General features: G+C 45.3%; 1 protein-coding gene across 8 annotated transcripts; it reads left to right on the forward strand.

Annotated features, from left to right (window-relative positions):
- The first annotated feature begins 1,997 nt into the window (after positions 1 to 1,997).
- On the forward strand, positions 1,998 to 22,702 carry LOC110510296 (NLR family CARD domain-containing protein 3). Of its 8 annotated transcripts, XM_090226338.1 has the most exons (12): positions 1,998 to 2,151; positions 2,254 to 2,477; positions 3,870 to 3,977; positions 4,318 to 4,653; positions 12,652 to 12,721; positions 12,848 to 13,055; positions 13,242 to 15,057; positions 15,279 to 15,452; positions 16,878 to 17,051; positions 17,300 to 17,346; positions 20,936 to 21,465; positions 21,496 to 21,697. In XM_090226338.1, exons 3-12 carry the CDS (start codon positions 3,892 to 3,894, stop codon positions 21,562 to 21,564), a joined length of 3,510 nt encoding a protein of 1,169 aa, XP_090082464.1. In that variant the 5' UTR covers positions 1,998 to 2,151; positions 2,254 to 2,477; positions 3,870 to 3,891; the 3' UTR covers positions 21,565 to 21,697. The 8 variants fall into 8 exon arrangements, 7 of the variants coding, with proteins under 7 accessions (XP_090082464.1, XP_036823292.2, XP_090082465.1 ...); XR_016493167.1 differs by lacking the exon at positions 21,496 to 21,697 and having other exon boundaries at positions 16,895 to 17,051; positions 20,936 to 21,382; XM_036967397.2 differs by having other exon boundaries at positions 20,936 to 22,702.

Here is a 22,702-nt window from a genome sequence, read left to right on the forward strand (position 1 = left end):
CTGTCCCCATGCTCCACCAACCAGGGCCTGTCCCCATGCTCCACCAACCAGGCCTTGTCCCCATGCTCCACCAATCAGGGCCTGTCTTCATGCTCCACCAACCAGGCCCTGTCCCCATGCTCCACCAACCAGGGCCTGTCCCCATGTTGCACCAAACAAGCCTTGTCTTCATGCTGCACCAATCAGGGCCTTGTCCCCATGCTGCACCAACCAGGGCCTGTCTTCATGCTCCACCAATCAGGGCCTGTCTTCATGCTCCACCAACCAGGCCCTGTCCCCATGCTCCACCAACCAGGGCCTGTCTTCATGCTGCACCAACCAGGCCCTGTCCCCATGCTCCACCAACCAGGCCCTGTCCCCATGCTCCACCAACCAGGCCTTGTCTTCATGCTCCACCAACCAGGGCCTGTCCCCATGCTCCACCAACCAGGGCCTGTCTTCATACTCCACCAATCAGGGCCTGTCTTCATGCTGCACCAACCAGGCCCTGTCCCCATGCTCCACCAACCAGGGCCTGTCTTCATGCTCCACCAATCAGGGCCTGTCTTCATGCTCCACCAACCAGGCCCTGTCCCCATGCTCCACCAACCAGGGCCTGTCTTCATGCTCCACCAATCAGGGCCTGTCTTCATGCTCCACCAACCAGGGCCTGTCCCCATGCTCCACCAACCAGGGCCTGTCCCCATGCTTCACCAACCAGGGCCTGTCCCCATGCTCCACCAACCAGGACCTGTCTTCATGCTTCACCAACCAGGGCCTGTCCCCATGCTTCACCAACCAGGGCCTGTCCCCATGCTTCACCAACCAGGGCCTGTCCCCATGCTTCACCAACCAGGGCCTGTCCCCATGCTTCACCAACCAGGGCCTGTCCCCATGCTTCACCAACCAGGGCCTGTCCCCACGCTCCACCAACCAGGGCCTGTCCCCACGCTTCACCAACCAGGGCCTGTCCCCACGCTTCACCAACCAGGGCCTGTCCCCACGCTTCACCAACCAGGGCCTGTCCCCATGCTCCACCAACCAGGGCCTGTCTTCATGCTCCACCAACCAGGGCCTGTCTTCATGCTTCACCAACCAGGGCCTGTCCCCATGCTCCACCAACCAGGGCCTGTCCCCATGCTTCACCAACCAGTGCCTGTCCCCATGCTTCACCAACCAGGGCCTGTCCCCATGCTTCACCAACCAGGTCCTGTCCCCATGCTCCACCAACCAGGACCTGTCTTCATGCTTCACCAACCAGGGCCTGTCCCCATGCTCCACCAACCAGGGCCTGTCCCCATGCTTCACCAACCAGGGCCTGTCCCCATGCTTCACCAACCAGGGCCTGTCCCCATGCTTCACTAACCAGGGCCTGTCCCCATGCTTCACCAACCAGGGCCTGTCCCCATGCTTCACCAACCAGGGCCTGTCCCCATGCTTCACCAACCAGGGCCTGTCCCCATGCTCCACCAACCAGGGCCTGTCCCCATGCTTCACCAACCAGGGCCTTGTCTTGGTTCAAGTCTGGATTTGAAATAAACATTAAAGAATAGGTGATATGCACATCCTAAACTTGAGTATAAACAGAATATTTCCTACTTTATTAAAGTAGCTCCCTAGACCTCTGTTTGTTTATCTTGTTCTATTTCCATATTGTGTGTGTGTGTGTGTGGCCCCCTCTGTAAAGGTTAATTCTATATCCTGTCTGTCATAAGTGCTGTAGTCCATGTACAGTAGTTGTTGCTGTAAATAAACCTAGCTTTTCAGGATGTCGACTCCATTGAGTTTGTTCCGATGCCTCAGTCATAATAGTAACCAATTCTATGATAGTAACACTGCGGGGTTTATTAAATAGAATGACATATTATGAATAATTTAAAATATTATTTTGTGTTCAGAATGCCTGTCTGTGACAGAACATGCTAATGATTGACAGTTATTGGCTCTTACTTCATATGGTGTTATGAAGTAAGTCACTACACTACAGTCATGTGCCCCTTGACCCCCGTTACAGTCATGACGTCACATGACTGACTGTAAGTCACCACACCACTGGTCGGACTAGTTACCCGACCCTCGAGGAAGTATGCTCTGTTCTCTTTAAGTCAGTAGTAAACAGATTCCATCTTGTCCTTTTTTCTCTCTCTAGCAATCTATCTTGTGTTCAATCAGGTAAGTTATTCAATAATAATTCAACAAATAATTTGTTTTATTCTATATTTTTCAATAATAACCTGGTTATTGAAATATACGGTTGACAATGAACATTTTCAGTTTCATTTACAGCAGAACCAACATGCGCTCATCAGTCAAACATTTTCATGGATAAGGTTGACTTATGGCCTTAGAAGATCACCTGTCATGTGATGTAAATCGTTGCCAGTCACATTCCATGAGGGTGTTTATGCTTCACGACACAGGTTCTAACGTAAAGATGTACTTACCGCTCAACTACTGGGATATCCGTTGGAACAACTGTTGGGACACTTTTACTGAAGGTAACACTTTAAAACCTCTTGAGCTAACAAAAACATGAATGGGCAGGCTAGAGGCTGTTTTTAAACCTCTCAAATAAAACACACTACAAGTCTGACTGGTTTGTTGTACATGATACTATTGTCGATACCAGACCTCCGACGCATCGCGCCAATAGATAAAGACCACTTGGTGGTACTTGTAACGTGGTTCACGGCGAGGATCGTGGATATATACGGTATTACATGACGGTGTCGTAACAGTTCCTGGAAAAGATGTATTGCCTCATAGAAGGTGCTGTAAAGGTCAACAGCTATACACGGAGTTCCGTGTGAGGTAGAGGGAAGATACCGTTTTAATCAGCTGTTCCGGGAGAATCCCAAAATATCGATTTATTTTGTAGGAATTGACATCAGCCCCTCCCAGACCTATAAAAAGGTCAAAATACAATAACATGTTTAAATGTGCGTGTGTTTGTTATATAATTATGGACACAAGTCGTACCAAACTAAGCGTCTGGGGCCGGTGAGTGTTATGACCGTGTGGACAGAGCGAGCCGACGCTACATTTTACATTTTAATTGAACAATTACTCCTAACTTCACAATACATTTGAACAGTATAAGACCAATAATCCTTAATATAAGGTCACGGAAACCCTCCGTTTGAAAGATTATTTGTAAAGGAAGGGGTAAAAGCCTTATTTATTCACAAAAGGATTGTTATGATGAATTTGAGCCCGCGCTGTGCCATTTCAGTAAACCTCACACAGATATGGACCAGTCCACTATACTACAGCTCTCAAGCGTTCTGTCTGTATCAGTGTTTACTCGTCTATTTTTCATGGCCTCCTCTATCCTTTCTTATAGCCACTTACATATAGGTGAATGTTAGGATGGCTGTGGACAGTTGGTACAGGACAGAGTATTTACACGCGTTAACAGTGTATCCATAGAAATCGAATTATATTTACAGGCACTGAGTTCTAATTTGATATGTATATAAATATATATATTTCTTTTTAAAACTGATGTAAATTCACTTTGTGCGAATAATAATAATTATTAAATATTGATGTTTAAATAATCGGAGGAATTTGTAACGGTTTAGGTGTTGTACCTAGCCCCCACCCCCTCCCCCACTCCAGTCACATTCCTGTTACCTTCAACTTTCTCTGATATGGTTTGAGAGATATCAAGTGATCATTTCCTTTATGGAACTGGTTTGTTATCAGGTTGTACTCAAAAGAGAGAAGACCAGGATGTCATTTTGTGGCCAAGGTTAATGAAGTATGTACCTATGACCTTTACACTGACAACACAAAGAAAACAGCATTGCGCTCAAAGTGACGTTCAGGACTTTAAAATAGTCAAATCTTTCTGTTTTTGGAATGTTGTACTTGTACTTGTCCCACAGTAAAACAGCACTACCTCCTAAAATGAGTCTCTCAGAGGTGAACGAGGCGGCCGCTGACGCAAACAGGCGTATCTTTGAGGACCGTGACGCTGTAAAAGAGGCCGAAAGGTGAGTGCAAAAAACAACGACGAGACAAGAGTTCGCTTGTGTACAGTTGATACTTAAAAAAAAAAAGTTTAATGCTTCTAATGCTATTCTTTAATAACTTGAGATTTCATCCATAATTATATAGTCATTAAATGAACGTCTCTCTTGTGCCTGTTGCGTCTATGGATTCAACTTACAACTTAAGAGACAAAGACAGGTAAGAGCATGAATGAGTTAATTGATCCTCCTGAGATTTTCCCACTGAACTAGTTTCTCTATCGATAGTCTAGATATTGAATCATAGACTCAGTATTCTACATCCCTGTGGGCCTGAATGTTCTGGTCTGGGTTTATCTAAAAGGCTCCATCAGAAGAGACCAGTCTCCCCTGTACCCAGCTGTCTGTCCATGAAGAGTGACTTTTCTATGGATGTACCTGTATTTTTCGGACCGGAGAGACCAGTCTCCCCTGTACCCAGCTGTCTGTCCATGAAGAGTGACCAGTCAGTGGATGTACCTGTATTTTTCGGACCGGAGAGACCAGTCTCCCCTGTACCCAGCTGTCTGTCCATGAAGAGTGACTGGTCTATGGATGTACCTGTATTTTTTGGACCGGAGAGACCAGTCTCCCCTGTACCCAGCTGTCTGTCCATGAAGAGTGACCAGTCAGTGGATGCACCTGTAATAACAGAACCAAAGTAAGCTGTATCTGTATGTGTTTCCGGGGCAACAATGTTAGCAGGGGGTTCAGGTAACCTAGCGGTTAGAGAGGCAAGCTAGCAACTGGACGATTGTTAGTTTGAATCCCGTGTCTGACAGTAAAAATCTAGCCTAAAGTGAGCTGGAAACTGGAAGGTTGCTGGTATAAAATTGTAGATGCCACATTCCGTTGTGTCCTTGAGCATGGTACTTTCCAGAGGCGCCAAGTGTAGAAATGATTGGCTAATTTGATAAAGAGTGCATAAAATATATCAAACAAATACTGAGCTATATTGTACACAAAAAAAACTTTGGAAAATTATATAATTTTATACTAATAAAAGTAATCTTTAAAAACAAACAAATTTAATCATATTTTTTCTCTCAAAAAGATAAGGGTCAAAATGATTAACCACCGCGGTTTTCAATACTACGGCACCCTCCCCCTTACGAGGATAATGTCCCGGAACCTTTTTCTAAAATGTTTAATCACATCCTTCTTTTTGAGGCTAAACCCACCAATCCAGGTGCTGTTTAGTAAACTGACCGGTTCTAATCCAGGTGCTGTTTAGTAACCTCCACTGACCGGTTCTAATCCAGGTGCTGTTTAGTAAACTGACCGGTTCTAATCCAGGTGCTGTGTATTAAACTGACCGGTTCTAATCCAGGTGCTGTTTAGTAACCTCCACTGACCGGTTCTAATCCAGGTGCTGTTTAGTAAACTGACCGGTTCTAATCCAGGTGCTGTTTAGTAACCTCCACTGACCGGTTCTAATCCAGGTGCTGTTTAGTAAACTGACCGGTTCTAATCCAGGTGCTGTGTATTAAACTGACCGGTTCTAATCCAGGTGCTGTTTAGTAACCTCCACTGACCGGTTCTAATCCAGGTGCTGTTTAGTAAACTGACCGGTTCTAATCCAGGTGCTGTGTATTAAACTGACCGGTTCTTATCCAGGTGCTGTTTAGTAAACTGACCGGTTCTAATCCAGGTGCTGTGTAGTAAACTCCACTGACCGGTTCTAATCCAGGTGCTGTGTAGTAAACTCCACTGACCGGTTCTAATCCAGGTGTTGTTTAGTAAACTCCACTGACCGGTTCTAATCCAGGTGCTGTGTATTAAACTGACCGGTTCTAATCCAGGTGCTGTTTAGTAAACTCCACTGACCGGTTCTAATCCAGGTGTTGTTTAGTAAACTCCACTGACCGGTTCTAATCCAGGTGCTGTGTAGTAAACTGACCGGTTCTAATCCAGGTGCTGTGTATTAAACTGACCGGTTCTAATCCAGGTGCTGGTTAGTAAACTCCACTGACCGGTTCTAATCCAGGTGCTGTTTAGTAAACTGACCGGTTCTAATCCAGGTGCTGTTTAGTAACCTCCACTGACCGGTTCTAATCCAGGTGCTGTGTATTAAACTGACCAGTTCTAATCCAGGTGCTGTGTAGTAAACTCCACTGACTGGTTCTAATCCAGGTGCTGTGTATTAAACTGACCAGTTCTAATCCAGGTGCTGTTTAGTAACCTCCACTGACCGGTTCTAATCCAGGTGCTGTGTAGTAACCTCCACTGACCGGTTCTAATCCAGGTGCTGTTTAGTAAACTGACCGGTTCTAATCCAGGTGCTGTGTAGTAAACTCCACTGACCGGTTCTAATCCAGGTGCTGTGTAGTAAACTGACCGGTTCTAATCCAGGTGCTGTGTAGTAAACTGACCGGTTCTAATCCAGGTGCTGTTTAGTAAACTGACCGGTTCTAATCCAGGTGCTGTGTAGTAAACTGACCGGTTCTAATCCCGGTGCTGTGTAGTAAACTGACCGGTTCTAATCCAGGTGCTGTGTATTAAACTGACCGGTTCTAATCCAGGTGCTGTGTAGTAAACTCCACTGACCGGTTCTAATCCAGGTGCTGTGTAGTAAACTGACCGGTTCTAATCCAGGTGCTGTGTATTAAACTGACCGGTTCTAATCCAGGTGCTGTGTAGTAAACTCCACTGACCGGTTCTAATCCAGGTGCTGTGTAGTAAACTGACCGGTTCTAATCCAGGTGCTGTGTAGTAAACTCTACTGACCGGTTCTAATCCAGGTGCTGTGTAGTAAACTGACCGGTTCTAATCCAGGTGCTGTGTATTAAACTGACCGGTTCTAATCCAGGTGCTGTGTAGTAAACTCCACTGACCGGTTCTAATCCAGGTGCTGTGTAGTAAACTGACCGGTTCTAATCCAGGTGCTGTGTAGTAAACTGACCGGTTCTAATCCAGGTGCTGTTTAGTAACCTCCACTGACCGGTTCTAATCCAGGTGCTGTTTAGTAAACTGACCGGTTCTAATCCAGGTGCTGTTTAGTAACCTCCACTGACCGGTTCTAATCCAGGTGCTGTTTAGTAAACTGACCGGTTCTAATCCAGGTGCTGTGTATTAAACTGACCGGTTCTAATCCAGGTGCTGTTTAGTAACCTCCACTGACCGGTTCTAATCCAGGTGCTGTTTAGTAAACTGACCGGTTCTAATCCAGGTGCTGTGTATTAAACTGACCGGTTCTTATCCAGGTGCTGTTTAGTAAACTGACCGGTTCTAATCCAGGTGCTGTGTAGTAAACTCCACTGACCGGTTCTAATCCAGGTGCTGTGTAGTAAACTCCACTGACCGGTTCTAATCCAGGTGTTGTTTAGTAAACTCCACTGACCGGTTCTAATCCAGGTGCTGTGTATTAAACTGACCGGTTCTAATCCAGGTGCTGTTTAGTAAACTCCACTGACCGGTTCTAATCCAGGTGTTGTTTAGTAAACTCCACTGACCGGTTCTAATCCAGGTGCTGTGTAGTAAACTGACCGGTTCTAATCCAGGTGCTGTGTATTAAACTGACCGGTTCTAATCCAGGTGCTGGTTAGTAAACTCCACTGACCGGTTCTAATCCAGGTGCTGTTTAGTAAACTGACCAGTTCTAATCCAGGTGCTGTTTAGTAACCTCCACTGACCGGTTCTAATCCAGGTGCTGTGTATTAAACTGACCAGTTCTAATCCAGGTGCTGTGTAGTAAACTCCACTGACTGGTTCTAATCCAGGTGCTGTGTATTAAACTGACCAGTTCTAATCCAGGTGCTGTTTAGTAACCTCCACTGACCGGTTCTAATCCAGGTGCTGTGTAGTAACCTCCACTGACCGGTTCTAATCCAGGTGCTGTTTAGTAAACTGACCGGTTCTAATCCAGGTGCTGTGTAGTAAACTCCACTGACCGGTTCTAATCCAGGTGCTGTGTAGTAAACTGACCGGTTCTAATCCAGGTGCTGTGTAGTAAACTGACCGGTTCTAATCCCGGTGCTGTGTAGTAAACTGACCGGTTCTAATCCAGGTGCTGTGTATTAAACTGACCGGTTCTAATCCAGGTGCTGTGTAGTAAACTCCACTGACCGGTTCTAATCCAGGTGCTGTGTAGTAAACTGACCGGTTCTAATCCAGGTGCTGTGTATTAAACTGACCGGTTCTAATCCAGGTGCTGTGTAGTAAACTCCACTGACCGGTTCTAATCCAGGTGCTGTGTAGTAAACTGACCGGTTCTAATCCAGGTGCTGTGTAGTAAACTCCACTGACCGGTTCTAATCCAGGTGCTGTGTAGTAAACTGACCGGTTCTAATCCAGGTGCTGTGTATTAAACTGACCGGTTCTAATCCAGGTGCTGTGTAGTAAACTCCACTGACCGGTTCTAATCCAGGTGCTGTGTAGTAAACTGACCGGTTCTAATCCAGGTGCTGTGTAGTAAACTGACCGGTTCTAATCCAGGTGCTGTGTAGTAAACTCCACTGACCGGTTCTAATCCAGGTGCTGTGTAGTAAACTCCACTGACCGGTTCTAATCCAGGTGCTGTGTATTAAACTGACCGGTTCTAATCCAGGTGCTGTGTATTAAACTGACCGGTTCAAATCCAGGTGCTGTGTAGTAAACTGACCGGTTCTAATCCAGATGCTGTGTAGTAAACTCCACTGACCGGTTCTAATCCAGGTGCTGTGTAGTAAACTCCACTGACCGGTTCTAATCCAGGTGCTGTGTAGTAAACTCCACTGACCGGTTCTAATCCAGGTGCTGTGTAGTAAACTGACCGGTTCTAATCCAGGTGCTGTGTATTAAACTGACCGGTTCTAATCCAGGTGCTGTGTAGTAAACTCCACTGACCGGTTCTAATCCAGGTGCTGTGTAGTAAACTGACCGGTTCTAATCCAGGTGCTGTGTAGTAAACTGACCGGTTCTAATCCAGGTGCTGTGTAGTAAACTCCACTGACCGGTTCTAATCCAGGTGCTGTGTAGTAAACTGACCGGTTCTAATCCAGGTGCTGTGTAGTAAACTCCACTGACCGGTTCTAATCCAGGTGCTGTGTAGTAAACTCCACTGACCGGTTCTAATCCAGGTGCTGTGTATTAAACTGACCGGTTCTAATCCAGGTGCTGTGTATTAAACTGACCGGTTCAAATCCAGGTGCTGTGTAGTAAACTGACCGGTTCTAATCCAGATGCTGTGTAGTAAACTCCACTGACCGGTTCTAATCCAGGTGCTGTGTAGTAAACTCCACTGACCGGTTCTAATCCAGGTGCTGTGTAGTAAACTCCACTGACCGGTTCTAATCCAGGTGCTGTGTAGTAAACTGACCGGTTCTAATCCAGGTGCTGTGTAGTAAACTGACCGGTTCTAATCCAGGTGCTGTGTAGTAAACTCCAGGGGCCTCATTTATGACTATTGCGTAAATGTTACAATATTTCCGAAAAGAATACGTACGTAAAAAAATATATAGATATTTATAAATTTGGCGCACGTCATGTTTTTGTGTTATAAATCATATCTGTCGTAAAACACTGCGCGTGTGAATGAGCATTATATCTCCGACTAATTATTATTTTTTAACACACCTTTTATGGTGACAATAACACGCTTAATTTGCTGTAGGATTAGGATCTATTGGCCATTACACCGTGGCCGTTTCTATAAACAACAACAATCTGATCACATTTCTATAGAGCTGTGAGCAGAATGGTTTGGTGTGTTTACTTTCTCAAGCGAAACATGCATTCTGCTTATAATCTATCAATAAATCAAACGTTATTTGTCACATGCTTGGTAAACAACAGGTGTAGACTAACAGTGAAATGCTTGGTAACAACAGGTGTAGACTAACAACAACAGGTGTAGACTAACAACAACAGGTGTAGACTAACAGTGAAATGCTTGGTAACAACAGGTGTAGACTAACAGTGAAATGCCTGGTAAACAACAGGTGTAGACTAACAGTGAAATGCTTGGTAACAACAGGTGTAGACTAACAACAACAGGTGTAGACTAACAGTGAAATGCTTGGTAACAACAGGTGTAGACTAACAACAACAGGTGTAGACTAACAACAACAGGTGTAGACTAACAGTGAAATGCTTGGTAACAACAGGTGTAGACTAACAACAACAGGTGTAGACTAACAACAACAGGTGTAGACTAACAGTGAAATGCCTGGTAAACAACAGGTGTAGACTAACAGTGAAATGCTTGGTAACAACAGGTGTAGACTAACAACAACAGGTGTAGACTAACAGTGAAATGCTTGGTAACAACAGGTGTAGACTAACAACAACAGGTGTAGACTAACAACAACAGGTGTAGACTAACAGTGAAATGCTTGGTAACAACAGGTGTAGACTAACAACAACAGGTGTAGACTAACAACAACAGGTGTAGACTAACAGTGAAATGCCTGGTAAACAACAGGTGTAGACTAACAGGGAAATGCTTGGTAAACAACAGGTGTAGACTAACAACAACAGGTGTAGACTAACAGTGAAATGCTTGGTAACAACAGGTGTAGACTAACAACAACAGGTGTAGACTAACAACAACAGGTGTAGACTAACAGTGAAATGCTTGGTAAACAACAGGTGTAGACTAACAGGGAAATGCTTGGTAAACAACAGGTGTAGACTAACAGGGAAATGCTTGGTAAACAACAGGTGTAGACTAACAGGGAAATGCTTGGTAAACAACAGGTGTAGACTAACAGGGAAATGCCTGGTAAACAACAGGTGTAGACTAACAGGGAAATGCTTGGTAAACAACAGGTGTAGACTAACAGGGAAATGCCTGGTAAACAACAGGTGTAGACTAACAGGGAAATGCTTGGTAAACAACAGGTGTAGACTAACAGGGAAATGCTTGGTAAACAACAGGTGTAGACTAACAACAACAGGTGTAGACTAACAGTGAAATGCCTGGTAAACAACAGGTGTAGACTAACAGGGAAATGCTTGGTAAACAACAGGTGTAGACTAACAACAACAGGTGTAGATTAACAACAACAGGTGTAGACTAACAGGGAAATGCTTGGTAACAACAGGTGTAGACTAACAGTGAAATGCCTGGTAAACAACAGGTGTAGACTAACAGGGAAATGCTTGGTAAACAACAGGTGTAGATTAACAACAACAGGTGTAGATTAACAACAACAGGTGTAGACTAACAACAACAGGTGTAGATTAACAACAACAGGTGTAGACTAACAACAACAGGTGTAGATTAACAACAACAGGTGTAGATTAACAACAACAGGTGTAGACTAACAACAACAGGTGTAGATTAACAACAACAGGTGTAGACTAACAACAACAGGTGTAGATTAACAACAACAGGTGTAGATTAACAACAACAGGTGTAGATTAACAACAACAGGTGTAGACTAACAACAACAGGTGTAGATTAACAACAACAGGTGTAGACTAACAACAACAGGTGTAGATTAACAACAACAGGTGTAGATTAACAACAACAGGTGTAGACTAACAACAACAGGTGTAGATTAACAACAACAGGTGTAGATTAACAACAACAGGTGTAGACTAACAACAACAGGTGTAGATTAACAACAACAGGTGTAGATTAACAACAACAGGTGTAGACTAACAACAACAGGTGTAGATTAACAACAACAGGTGTAGACTAACAACAACAGGTGTAGATTAACAACAACAGGTGTAGACTAACAACAACAGGTGTAGACTAACAACAACAGGTGTAGACTAACAGTGAAATGCCTGGTAAACAACAGGTGTAGACTAACAGGGAAATGCTTGGTAAACAACAGGTGTAGACTAACAACAACAGGTGTAGACTAACAACAACAGGTGTAGACTAACAACAACAGGTGTAGACTAACAGTGAAATGCTTGGTAACAACAGGTGTAGACTAACAACAACAGGTGTAGACTAACAACAACAGGTGTAGACTAACAGTGAAATGCTTGGTAAACAACAGGTGTAGACTAACAGGGAAATGCTTGGTAAACAACAGGTGTAGACTAACAGGGAAATGCTTGGTAAACAACAGGTGTAGACTAACAGGGAAATGCTTGGTAAACAACAGGTGTAGACTAACAGGGAAATGCCTGGTAAACAACAGGTGTAGACTAACAGGGAAATGCTTGGTAAACAACAGGTGTAGACTAACAGGGAAATGCTTGGTAAACAACAGGTGTAGACTAACAGGGAAATGCTTGGTAAACAACAGGTGTAGACTAACAGGGAAATGCTTGGTAAACAACAGGTGTAGACTAACAACAACAGGTGTAGACTAACAGTGAAATGCCTGGTAAACAACAGGTGTAGACTAACAGGGAAATGCTAATCTAGTTTAGCCATCTAGTTTAGCCATCTAGTTTAGCCATCTAGTTTAGCCATCTAGTTTAGCCATCTAGTTTAGCCATTGGAAAGGAAAAATGTATTCTACACTATGATTTCTTCCGTTAATATAAAGTGTGTTGAAAAATAATAAATAAATAATTTATTTAATTTCTACGGCATGATCTTCAAATAGATAAATCACTTTTAGTCTGCTCAAGAAGTACGTATTAAACATGACATTTTCCGCTTAACGATAGATCAGCTGGCGATTAATTAATTGGCCGTCAGTGGTTGTCCCATGGATGGCTCCCTATAACCAGGAAACAAGACTTGTAACCTGTCTTATTCTGTCCACAGAGTCCAATGTGAGAAACTACAGGTTGAGGCTGCCCAGAATCAACGAACGGATCTGAACTCAATATTCAGGGTGGGCTGGTTTATCATACAAACATATAAAATTGACTCCACAAATAACACACCAGCGTACATTTCGTTTTGGTGAACTGTTCTGGGTTTGTTTTCGTATAAATACTGTATTTGTTGTCCATTTCAGGTGCTTGAAGACCGGGTCGTTGTTTTGGTAAAACGTGAGTTGAAGAGGTTCAAGAGGATACTGAATGAAGTTCAGAGGGAGGTTGAGGAAGTGGTAGATGGTGAAGATGAGAAGCAGGAGAGCAGTGCCAGAGACGGGGCTCTGAAGATCACACTACACATCCTGAGGAACATGAACCAGAAGGAGCTCGCTGACACACTGGAGAACAGTAAGACCGACCATTAATGTCTACAAATGATTAACCTACCGAGAGACCTCTACAATTTTCCTGCTATTCACAAGCAATTTACATGTCCACAGAAAAAAAAACTAGTAGAATAATTTATAATATATTCTTCATTGAAACTTTTTGACTTTGTTGTGACATGTTAACACGGGTGATCTGCATTGTCAGGTCTTCTAGGAGAACTTGTTGCATGTCAACAGAAACTCAAATACAATCTGAAGAGGAACTTTAGGAATGTGTTTGAGGGAATAGCCAAGCAAGGAAACCCAACCCTTCTCAGTAAGATCTACACAGAGCTTTACATCACAGAGGGTGGAAGTGGAGATGTCAATCGTGAACATGAGGTGAGACAGATCGAGGTAACGTCCAAGAGACCAGCAACGCAAGAGACGCCAATCAAATGCAACGACATCTTTAAACCTTTACCTGGACAAGACAAAGAAATCAGGACTGTGTTGACAAAGGGTGTCGCTGGCATTGGGAAAACTATCTCTGTGCAGAAGTTCATTCTGGACTGGGCTGAAGGAAAAGGAAATCATGATATCCAATTGATATTTCCACTTCCTTTTCGAGATCTGAACATGATGAAGGGGAATAAATACACCTTGATGGAATTTCTTCATCACTTTTTCACGGAAACCAAAGAATCAGGAATCTCCAACTTTGACAAGTACAAGGTTCTGTTTGTTTTCGATGGTCTGGATGAGTGTCGACTTCCTCTTGAATTCAAGACCAATGAGCACTGTTGTGACGTCACAAAGTCAACGTCAGTGGACGTGCTGCTGACAAACCTCATCAAGGGCAATCTTCTTCCGTCTGCTCTCCTCTGGATAACCTCCCGACCAGCAGCAGCCAATCAGATCCCTCCTGAGTGTGTTGACCAGGTGACAGAGATACGAGGGTTCAATGACCAACAGAAGGAGGAGTACTTTAAGAAGAGATACCACGACGAGCAGAACATGGCCAACATAATCATCTCACACATAAAGACATCAAGGAGCCTCTACATCATGTGCCACATCCCAGTGTTCTGTTGGATCTCTGCCACTGTCCTAGAGACGCTGTTGGGTGACGCACAGAGCGGAGAGATGCCCAAGACTCTGACTCAAATGTACAAACACTTCCTGATCTTTACCATACTGCACAAAAAACAGAAATTTCCCAAAGGACCAGAGGAAGCTGAGTCAGATTCACAGATGAAAACAGATGAGGAGATCCTCCTGAAACTGGGAGAACTGGCTTTCAGACAGCTGGAAAAGGGGAATCTGATATTCTACGAGAAAGACCTGAGAGAGTGTGGCATTGATGTCACAGAAGCGTCCGTCTACTCAGGAGTGTGTACACAGATCTTCAGAGAGGAGAATGGGCTGTACCAGGAGAAGCTGTACTGCTTTGTTCATCTGAGCATCCAGGAGTTTCTGGGTGCTGTGTACGTGTTTGTCACATTCAACAACGACAGTTTAAATCTAATGGCAGAACCTGGAACCACCACCAGAAACCACCAGATGTCTGGTGACAACCTACAGGCAAACCTCCACAAGAGTGCAGTGGACAAGGCCTTACAGAGTGAGAACGGTCACCTGGATCTGTTCCTCCGCTTCCTTCTGGGTCTCTCGCTGGACTCCAATCAGACTTTTCTACCAGGCCTACTGACACAGACAGCAAGCAAGTCACAGACCAATGAGATAACAATCAATTACATTAAGGAGAAGATCAGGGAGAATCTCTCTCCAGAGAGGTGCATCAATCTGTTCCACTGTCTGAATGAGCTGAATGACCGTTCTCTAGTGGAGGAGATCCAAAGCTACCTGAGATCAGGAAGTCTCTCTAGTGCCAAACTGTCACCTGCACAGTGGTCAGCTCTGGTCTTTGTGTTGCTGACTTCAGAAGAGGAGCTGGATGTGTTTGACCTGAAGAAATACTCCAGATCAGAGGAAGGTCTTCTGAGGCTGATGCCAGTGGTCAAAGCCTCCAGAACAGTCCTGTAAGTGTCGATTAGATTAATAATATTCTGTTTTGAAGTAGATGAAGATTCCATGAAGGAATTTAATTACTACAATCTAAAGTTGACAGCAATATTGGCATGGGGATGAGGTTACACCCAGAATTGATAATAACAACAAACATCCCATTATTGAACATTAATGACTCTGATTTATTCCCTTTTAAGAAGAATGATGTCTGAACTGGTTTGCCATTATCTAGGCTAAACGGATGTAACCTCACAGAGAGATGCTGTGAAGCGTTAGCCTCCGTCCTCAGTTCAAACCCCTCCCAGCTGAGAGAACTGGACCTGAGTGAAAACGACCTGCAGGATTCAGGAGTGAAGCTGCTCTCTGCTGGACTGGAGAGTCCGAACTGTAAACTGGAGACACTGAGGTTAGTATTTTCCTCTTTGTGTTTGTGATCTTGGAGTAAAAAAGGGTCTTATTATATAACAGGTAATACTTCAAAAAGGCAGGTAGCCTAGTGGTTAGAGTGGAGGGGGGGCAGGTACTCTAGTGGTTAGAGTGGAGGGGCGGCAGGTACTCTAGTGGTTAGAGTGGAGGGGCGGCAGGTAGCCTAGTGGTTAGAGTGGAGGGGCGGCAGGTAGCCTAGTGGTTAGAGTGGAGGGGGGGCAGGTACTCTAGTGGTTAGAGTGGAGGGGCGGCAGGTAGCCTAGTGGTTAGAGTGGTGGGGCGGCAGGTACTCTAGTGGTTAGAGTGGAGGGGCGGCAGGTAGCCTAGTGGTTAGAGTGGAGGGGCGGTAGGTAGCCTAGTGGTTAGAGTGGAGGGGTGGCAGGTAGCCTAGTGGTTAGAGTGGAGGGGCGGCAGGTACTCTAGTGGTTAGAGTGGAGGGGCGGCAGGTACTCTAGTGGTTAGAGAGGAGGGGGGGCAGGTACTCTAGTGGTTAGAGTGGAGGGGGGGCAGGTACTCTAGTGGTTAGAGTGGAGGAAGGTAGCCTAGTGGTTAGAGTGGAGGGGGGGCAGGTACTCTAGTGGTTAGAGTGGAGGGGCGGAAGGTAGCCTAGTGGTTAGAGTGGAGGGGGGGCAGGTACTCTAGTGGTTAGAGTGTAGGGGCGGCAGGTAGCCTAGTGGTTAGAGTGGAGGGGGGGCAGGTACTCTAGTGGTTAGAGTGGAGAGGGGGCAGGTACTCTAGTGGTTAGAGTGGAGGGGGGGCAGGTACTCTAGTGGTTAGAGTGGAGGGGCGGAAGGTAGCCTAGTGGTTAGAGTGGAGGGGTGGCAGGTAGCCTAGTGGTTAGAGTGGAGGGGCGGCAGGTACTCTAGTGGTTAGAGTGGAGGGGCGGCAGGTACTCTAGTGGTTAGAGTAGAGGGGCGGCAGGTACTCTAGTGGTTAGAGTGGAGGGGCGGCAGGTACTCTAGTGGTTAGAGTGGAGGGGCGGCAGGGTAGCCTAGTGGTTAGAGTGGAGGGGTGGCAGGTAGCCTAGTGGTTAGAGTGGAGGGGAGGCAGGTAGCCTAGTGGTTAGAGTGGAGGGGCGGCAGGTAGCCTAGTGGTTAGAGCGTTGGACTAGTAACCAAAAGGTTGCTAGATCAAATCCCTGAGCTGACAAGCTAAAAATCTGTCGTTCTGCCCCTGAACAAGGCAGTTAACCCACTGTTCCTAGACCAGTTAACCCACTGTTCCCCTGAACAAGGCAGTTAACCCACTGTTCCTAGACCAGTTAACCCACTGTTCCCCTGAACAAGGCAGTTAACCCACTGTTCCTAGGCCGTCATTGTAAATAAGAATATGTTCTTAACTGACTTGCCTAGTTTAAATAAAGGTTAAATCACATTTTGAGAATGAAATGATATCCATTCTGCAGGTTGTCATTCTGTTTAGTCACAGAGGAAGGCTGTGGTTCTCTGGCTTCAGCTCTGAGGTCAAACCCCTCCCACCTAAGAGAGCTGGACCTTACCCACAATCACCCAGGAGACTCCGGAGTGAAGCTGCTCTCTGCTATCGTGGAAGATCCACAATATAAACTGGAGAAACTCAGGTAAACACTACAACTCCTCTACAACTAAATATTCAGACTTTTTTTTTTAGACATGAAAAATAGTAGGGGAAGAAAAATAAAATTGTACATCATTTATTTATTTATTTACAATACTTACAGTAGAATGTATCTTGAAAACCGTTGTTTTTGAGATAATTATTTATGCATGTGCAAATAATAATATAATCCAATATGATATCTCTTGTCTAAAACCCCTAAAATGTGTGTTTCTTCCTCTGATTTCTCAGTGTGGATCATAATTCCGAGTGTTGGTTAAAATCAGCACTTAAGAAATGTAAGTCTGGGTGTAAATTAAACACTGCTTATGACAAGAATTCATGCCTACTTCATGCCTCCTGTTCCTGTTCCTTTTCCTGTTTCTGTTCCTGTTTCTGTTCCTGTTCCTGTTCCTGTTCCTGTTCCTCTTCCTGTTCCTCTTCCTGTTCCTGTTTCTGTTCCTGTTTCTGTTTCTGTTTCTGTTCCTCTTCCTGTTCTTGTTCCTGTTCCTGCCCATTAATGGGCCATTCTAAATGGAAACACATTTTTACATATTAGTAAAGATAAAGATTGGTTAAAATAGAATCATTTGATGAGAGAACAGTGGTTAGAGTGGAGGGGTGGCAGGGTAGTCTAGTGGTTAGAGTGGAGGGGTGGCAGGGTAGTCTAGTGGTTAGAGTGGAGGGGTGGCAGGGTAGTCTAGTGGTTAGAGTGGAGGGGTGGCAGGGTAGCCTAGTGGTTAGAGTGGAGGGGTGGCAGGGTAGTCTAGTGGTTAGAGTGGAGGGGTGGCAGGGTAGCCTAGTGGTTAGAGTGGAGGGGTGGCAGGGTAGCCTAGTGGTTAGAGTGGAGTGGTGGCAGGGTAGTCTAGTGGTTAGAGTGGAGGGGCGGCAGGGTAGTCTAGTGGTTAGCGTGGAGGGGCGGCAGGGTAGCCTAGTGGTTAGAGTGGAGGGGCGGCAGGTAGCCTAGTGGTTAGAGTGGAGGGGTGGCAGGGTAGTCTAGTGGTTAGAGTGGAGGGGTGGCAGGGTAGTCTAGTGGTTAGAGTGGAGGGGCGGCAGGTAGCCTAGTGGTTAGAGTGGAGGGGCGGCAGGTAGCCTAGTGGTTAGAGTGGAGGGGCGGCAGGGTAGTGTAGTGGTTAGCGTGGAGGGGCGGCAGGGTAGCCTAGTGGTTAGAGTGGAGGGGCGGCAGGTAGCCTAGTGGTTAGAGTGGAGGGGCGGCAGGGTAGTGTAGTGGTTAGCGTGGAGGGGCGGCAGGGTAGCCTAGTGGTTAGAGTGGAGGGGCGGCAGGTAGCCTAGTGGTTAGAGTGGAGGGGCGGCAGGGTAGCCTAGTGGTTAGAGTGGAGGGGCGGCAGGGTAGCCTAGTGGTTAGAGTTGAGGGGCGGCAGGGTAGTCTAGTGGTTAGAGTGGAGGGGCGGCAGGGTAGTCTAGTGGTTAGAGTGGAGGGGCGGCAGGGTAGCCTAGTGGTTAGAGTGGAGGGGCGGCAGGTAGCCTAGTGGTTAGAGTGGAGGGGCGGCAGGGTAGCCTAGTGGTTAGAGTGGAGGGGCGGCAGGGTAGTCTAGTGGTTAGAGTGGAGGGGCGGCAGGGTACCCTAGTGGTTAGAGTGGAGGGGCGGCAGGTAGCCTAGTGGTTAGAGTGGAGGGGCGGCAGGGTAGCCTAGTGGTTAGAGTGGAGGGGCGGCAGGGTAGCCTAGTGGTTAGAGTTGAGGGGCGGCAGGGTAGTCTAGTGGTTAGAGTGGAGGGGCGGCAGGGTAGTCTAGTGGCTAGAGTGGAGGGGCGGCAGGGTAGCCTAGTGGTTAGAGCGTTGGACTAGTAACCGGAAGGTTGCTAGTTCAAACCCCCGAGCTGACAAGGTACAACAAATCTGTCGTTCTGCCCCTGAACAGGCAGTTAACCCACTGTTCCCAGGCCGTCATTGAAAATAAGAATTTGTTCTTAACAGCCCAAATATGCAGCCCAAATATGTTTTGATTTCTAACACATTCTAAAGGTTGGTATCATTCACAACTAAATAGGCCAAATATTTAGTTGTGAATGATACCAAACTAGGGTTAGGGTTAGGGGTTAGGGGTTAAGGGTTAGGGTTAGGGGTTAGGGGTTAGGGTTAGGGGTTAGGGTTAGGGGTTAGGGGTTAGGGGTTAGGGTTAGGGGTTAGGGTTAGGGGTTGGGGTTAGGGTTAGGGGTTAGGGTTAGGGGTTAAGGGTTAAGGGTTAGGGTTAGGGGTTAGGGTTAGGGGGCCAAATAACTCTAAATTGACCTTTTCAAATGATCTTTTACTCTTTAAAATATCTACTTCAGGTGAGCACTCGCTCCGGAATGGGAAAAACATCCTTCCTATTTTATTCAGATAAGAGGAATATAATTAAACTTTCCATTTTATTCAGATATTATTATTATTATTTAGTTATCATTACTATAAAATCATATTAATTTAAAATAATAGCACCGGACTTAACATATCTTATTAGCTAAATGAACAAGTCTACAGCCTATAGCCAGATAACATACAGTATCTAGTCTGCTAAATGAACAAGTCTACAGCCTATGGCCAGATAACATACAGTATCTAGTCTGATAAATGAACAAGTCTACAGCCTATGGCATGGCATATAGCCAGATAACATACAGTAGACCAAGTCATATTCTGTTCTTCCTGTCGTAATGTCTCTTTAGACCTGAATAAAATTAAATAATGGATTTAGCTTGGAGGCCTGGAGATACAACATTTGTTTATGTTAATTAACCGTCAATTACCGTTACTGTTATTTGCATGACAATAACCGTCTGACAAAATGTCTTAGCGCCACACAAACAGCCATATAAAATATATAAAAAAATAAATATGTTATCCCCAATTTCATGGTAATTTCATGGTAATTTCATGGTAATTTCATGGTAATTTCATGGCTGCAACTCCCGTACGGACTCGGGAGAGGCATGCGTCCTCTGAAACACAACTGCTTCTTGACACAATGCACATCCAACCCGGAAGCCAGCCGCACCAATGTGTCGGAGGAAACACCTAGCGACCCGGTGAGTGTGCACTGCACCCTACACGCCACAGGAGTCGCGAGTGCGCGATGAGACAAGGATATCCCTGCTGGCCAAACCCTCCCTAACTCGGACGACGCTGGGCCAATCGTGCATCGCCCCATGGACCTCCCGGTCGCGACCGGCTGTGATAGAGCCTGGGTTCGAACCCAGAGTCTCTGGTGTCACAGCTAGCGCTGCCACTGCGCCACCCGGGAGGCCACTGCCATATAAAATATAACTATTATTAGCTTGAACAACAATGACTAGCTAACTACGGATTCTGATTTTTCAGAGTACTCGGCCCACCCCTAGTAACCAGAACTCATCCTGTAAAGTCTTGTTTTGAGTTGCTTTGTATATCCGAAAATTTGCTTGAGATAATCTGACTGCAACACTGCTCACTGAGTCCATGTTGCTTGACATGGGTCGTTTTCAAAGAACCACCAGTCCATGTTGCTTGACATGGGTCGTTTTCAAAGAACCACCAGTCCATGGTGCTTGACATGGGTCGTTTTCAAAGAACCACCAGTCCATGGTGCTTGACATGGGTCGTTTTCAAAGAACCACCAGTCCATGGTGCTTGACATGGGTCGTTTTCAAATAACCACCAGTCCATGTTGCTTGACATGGGTCGTTTTCAAAGAACCGCCAGTCAAGGTGACCTTCCTGCCCACTCAGTCTGTCTTTCCAGACTTCCTCGTAGTTTGACATGAGAAGAAAGAAGTACTTCTTCAATATTATGGGTGATGTTTTAGTCATTCAAAAGTCTGGGATTCAGAAATACTTTTTTGTTTTTGTGACTTTTAACTCTCACAGATTTTGAGGTGAAATTGAATTGATGATTTTATTGTCTTTCTGTCAGATGCCTGTCAATTGACACTGGATCCAAACACAGCATTCAAAAACCTCTCTCTGTCTGAGGAGAACAGAAAGGTGACACGGGTGGAAGAGGAGCAGACGTATCCTGACCACACAGAGAGATTTGAGAACTGGGATCAGGTGCTGTGTAGAGAGGGTCTGACTGGACGCTGTTACTGGGAGGTGGAGTGGATGGGGCATGAGGTCCATATTGGTGTAACATACAGTGGAATAGGAAGGGAAGGAAGGGGTCATGACTGTGGGCTTGGATACAATAACAAGTCCTGGACTCTTAGTTGTAATAATGATATTTACACTGCCAGGTACAATAAGAAGCCCACAACCGTACCTGACCACGCCTTCCGCTCCCACAGAATAGGAGTGTATCTGGACTGGCCGGCCGGCACTCTGTCCTTCTACAGCGTTTCCTCTGACACAATGACCCACCTGCACACATTCCACTCCACATTCACTGAGCCCCTCTATCCAGCATTTCGGATCTGGTACTGTGGCGCCTCTCTGTCCCTGAGCCAGGTACTGCTGAGCCAGGTACCGCTGAGCCAGGTACTGCTGAGCCAGGTACCGCTAAGCCAGGTATCGCTGTGCCCCAGTGAATACAAAGAAAGTATTTAAATGACAAATTAACTGTAGCTTTGACAACCAGAAGCGAATCTTGTGGGAGCTCTGGCCTCAGGCCAGTGACATGTTTTCATCTGTCACAAGGGGAACCGTAGAGCACTTTAAAGCTTGGATGTAGTTGACTTAGTTGACTGTATTTTGTGTTTGAGTTATTAAAGTATCGAACTATCAGTATTCTGAGTTCAGTTATATGCTAGATTTGGAGAATGTAAAATGTGACATTTTCAGTTCTAGATCTGGGATATTATTACTAGTTAAAAAAGCCTTTGTTTTGTAGATCAAACTTTGATGCGACAACACATTTTTGTGTGTGTAAAGATTCTGACGTTAAACCTGAGTTTTATTCTTGGATCGCTGATTCGTTCATGACTGCCTTCACAGCAAAGGGAATGAGTTCGTTCATGACTGCCTTCACAGCAAAGGGAATGAGTTCATTCATACCTGCCTTCACAGCAAAGGGAATGAGTTCATTCATACCTGCCTTCACAGCAAAGGGAATGAGTTCGTTCATGACTGCCTTCACAGCAAAGGGAATGAGTTCATTCATACCTGCCTTCACAGCAAAGGGAATGAGTTCATTCATACCTGCCTTCACAGCAAAGGGAATGAGTTCATTCATGCCTGCCTTCACAGCAAAGGGAATGAGTTCATTCATACCTGCCTTCACAGCAAAGGGAATGAGTTCATTCATACCTGCCTTCACAGCAAAGGGAATGAGTTCATTCATACCTGCCTTCACAGCAAAGGGAATGAGTTCATTCATGCCTGATTTCACTGCAAAGGAAATGAGTTCATTCATGCCTGCCTTCACAGCAAAGGGAATGAGTTCATTCATGCCTGCCTTCACAGCAAAGGGAATGAGTTCATTTAACTGTGGATTTAAAATACAGTGAATATTATGTGTTGTCTCAATGTAAAACTACACCACAAAGGAAGATTCCTTAAAAAACAACACTCCATCAGGGAGAAAGACAGTGGCAGGTGGGGGCGTGGAGTAACGTAGTGATGTTTTTCCATAGAATATGTACATTTAAATATCAAATACATTTTTATTTTTATATGCCAAAGAAAATGAAAGCGGTCCTTTGTTTTTTTTTTTTATCTTTTCAATAAATAAAAATGAAACAAGTCA

This window comes from Oncorhynchus mykiss, chromosome 29 (genome assembly GCF_057628025.1).
Source record: "Oncorhynchus mykiss isolate SJ-2025 chromosome 29, ASM5762802v1, whole genome shotgun sequence".
NCBI classification, from domain to species: Eukaryota; Metazoa; Chordata; class Actinopteri; order Salmoniformes; family Salmonidae; genus Oncorhynchus; species Oncorhynchus mykiss.

Excerpts from the sequence above, each read along its gene's own strand:
- LOC110510296 (XM_036967397.2), top strand. The coding sequence starts at position 3,892 with ATGAGTCTCTCAGAGGTGAACGAGGCGGCCGCTGACGCAAACAGGCGT. Across the intron at positions 4,654-12,651 it reads CCTGTAATAACAGAACCAAA|AGTCCAATGTGAGAAACTAC; the intron begins GTAAGCTGTATC and ends TTCTGTCCACAG. Across the intron at positions 17,052-17,299 it reads TATAAACTGGAGAAACTCAG|TGTGGATCATAATTCCGAGT; the intron begins GTAAACACTACA and ends CTGATTTCTCAG.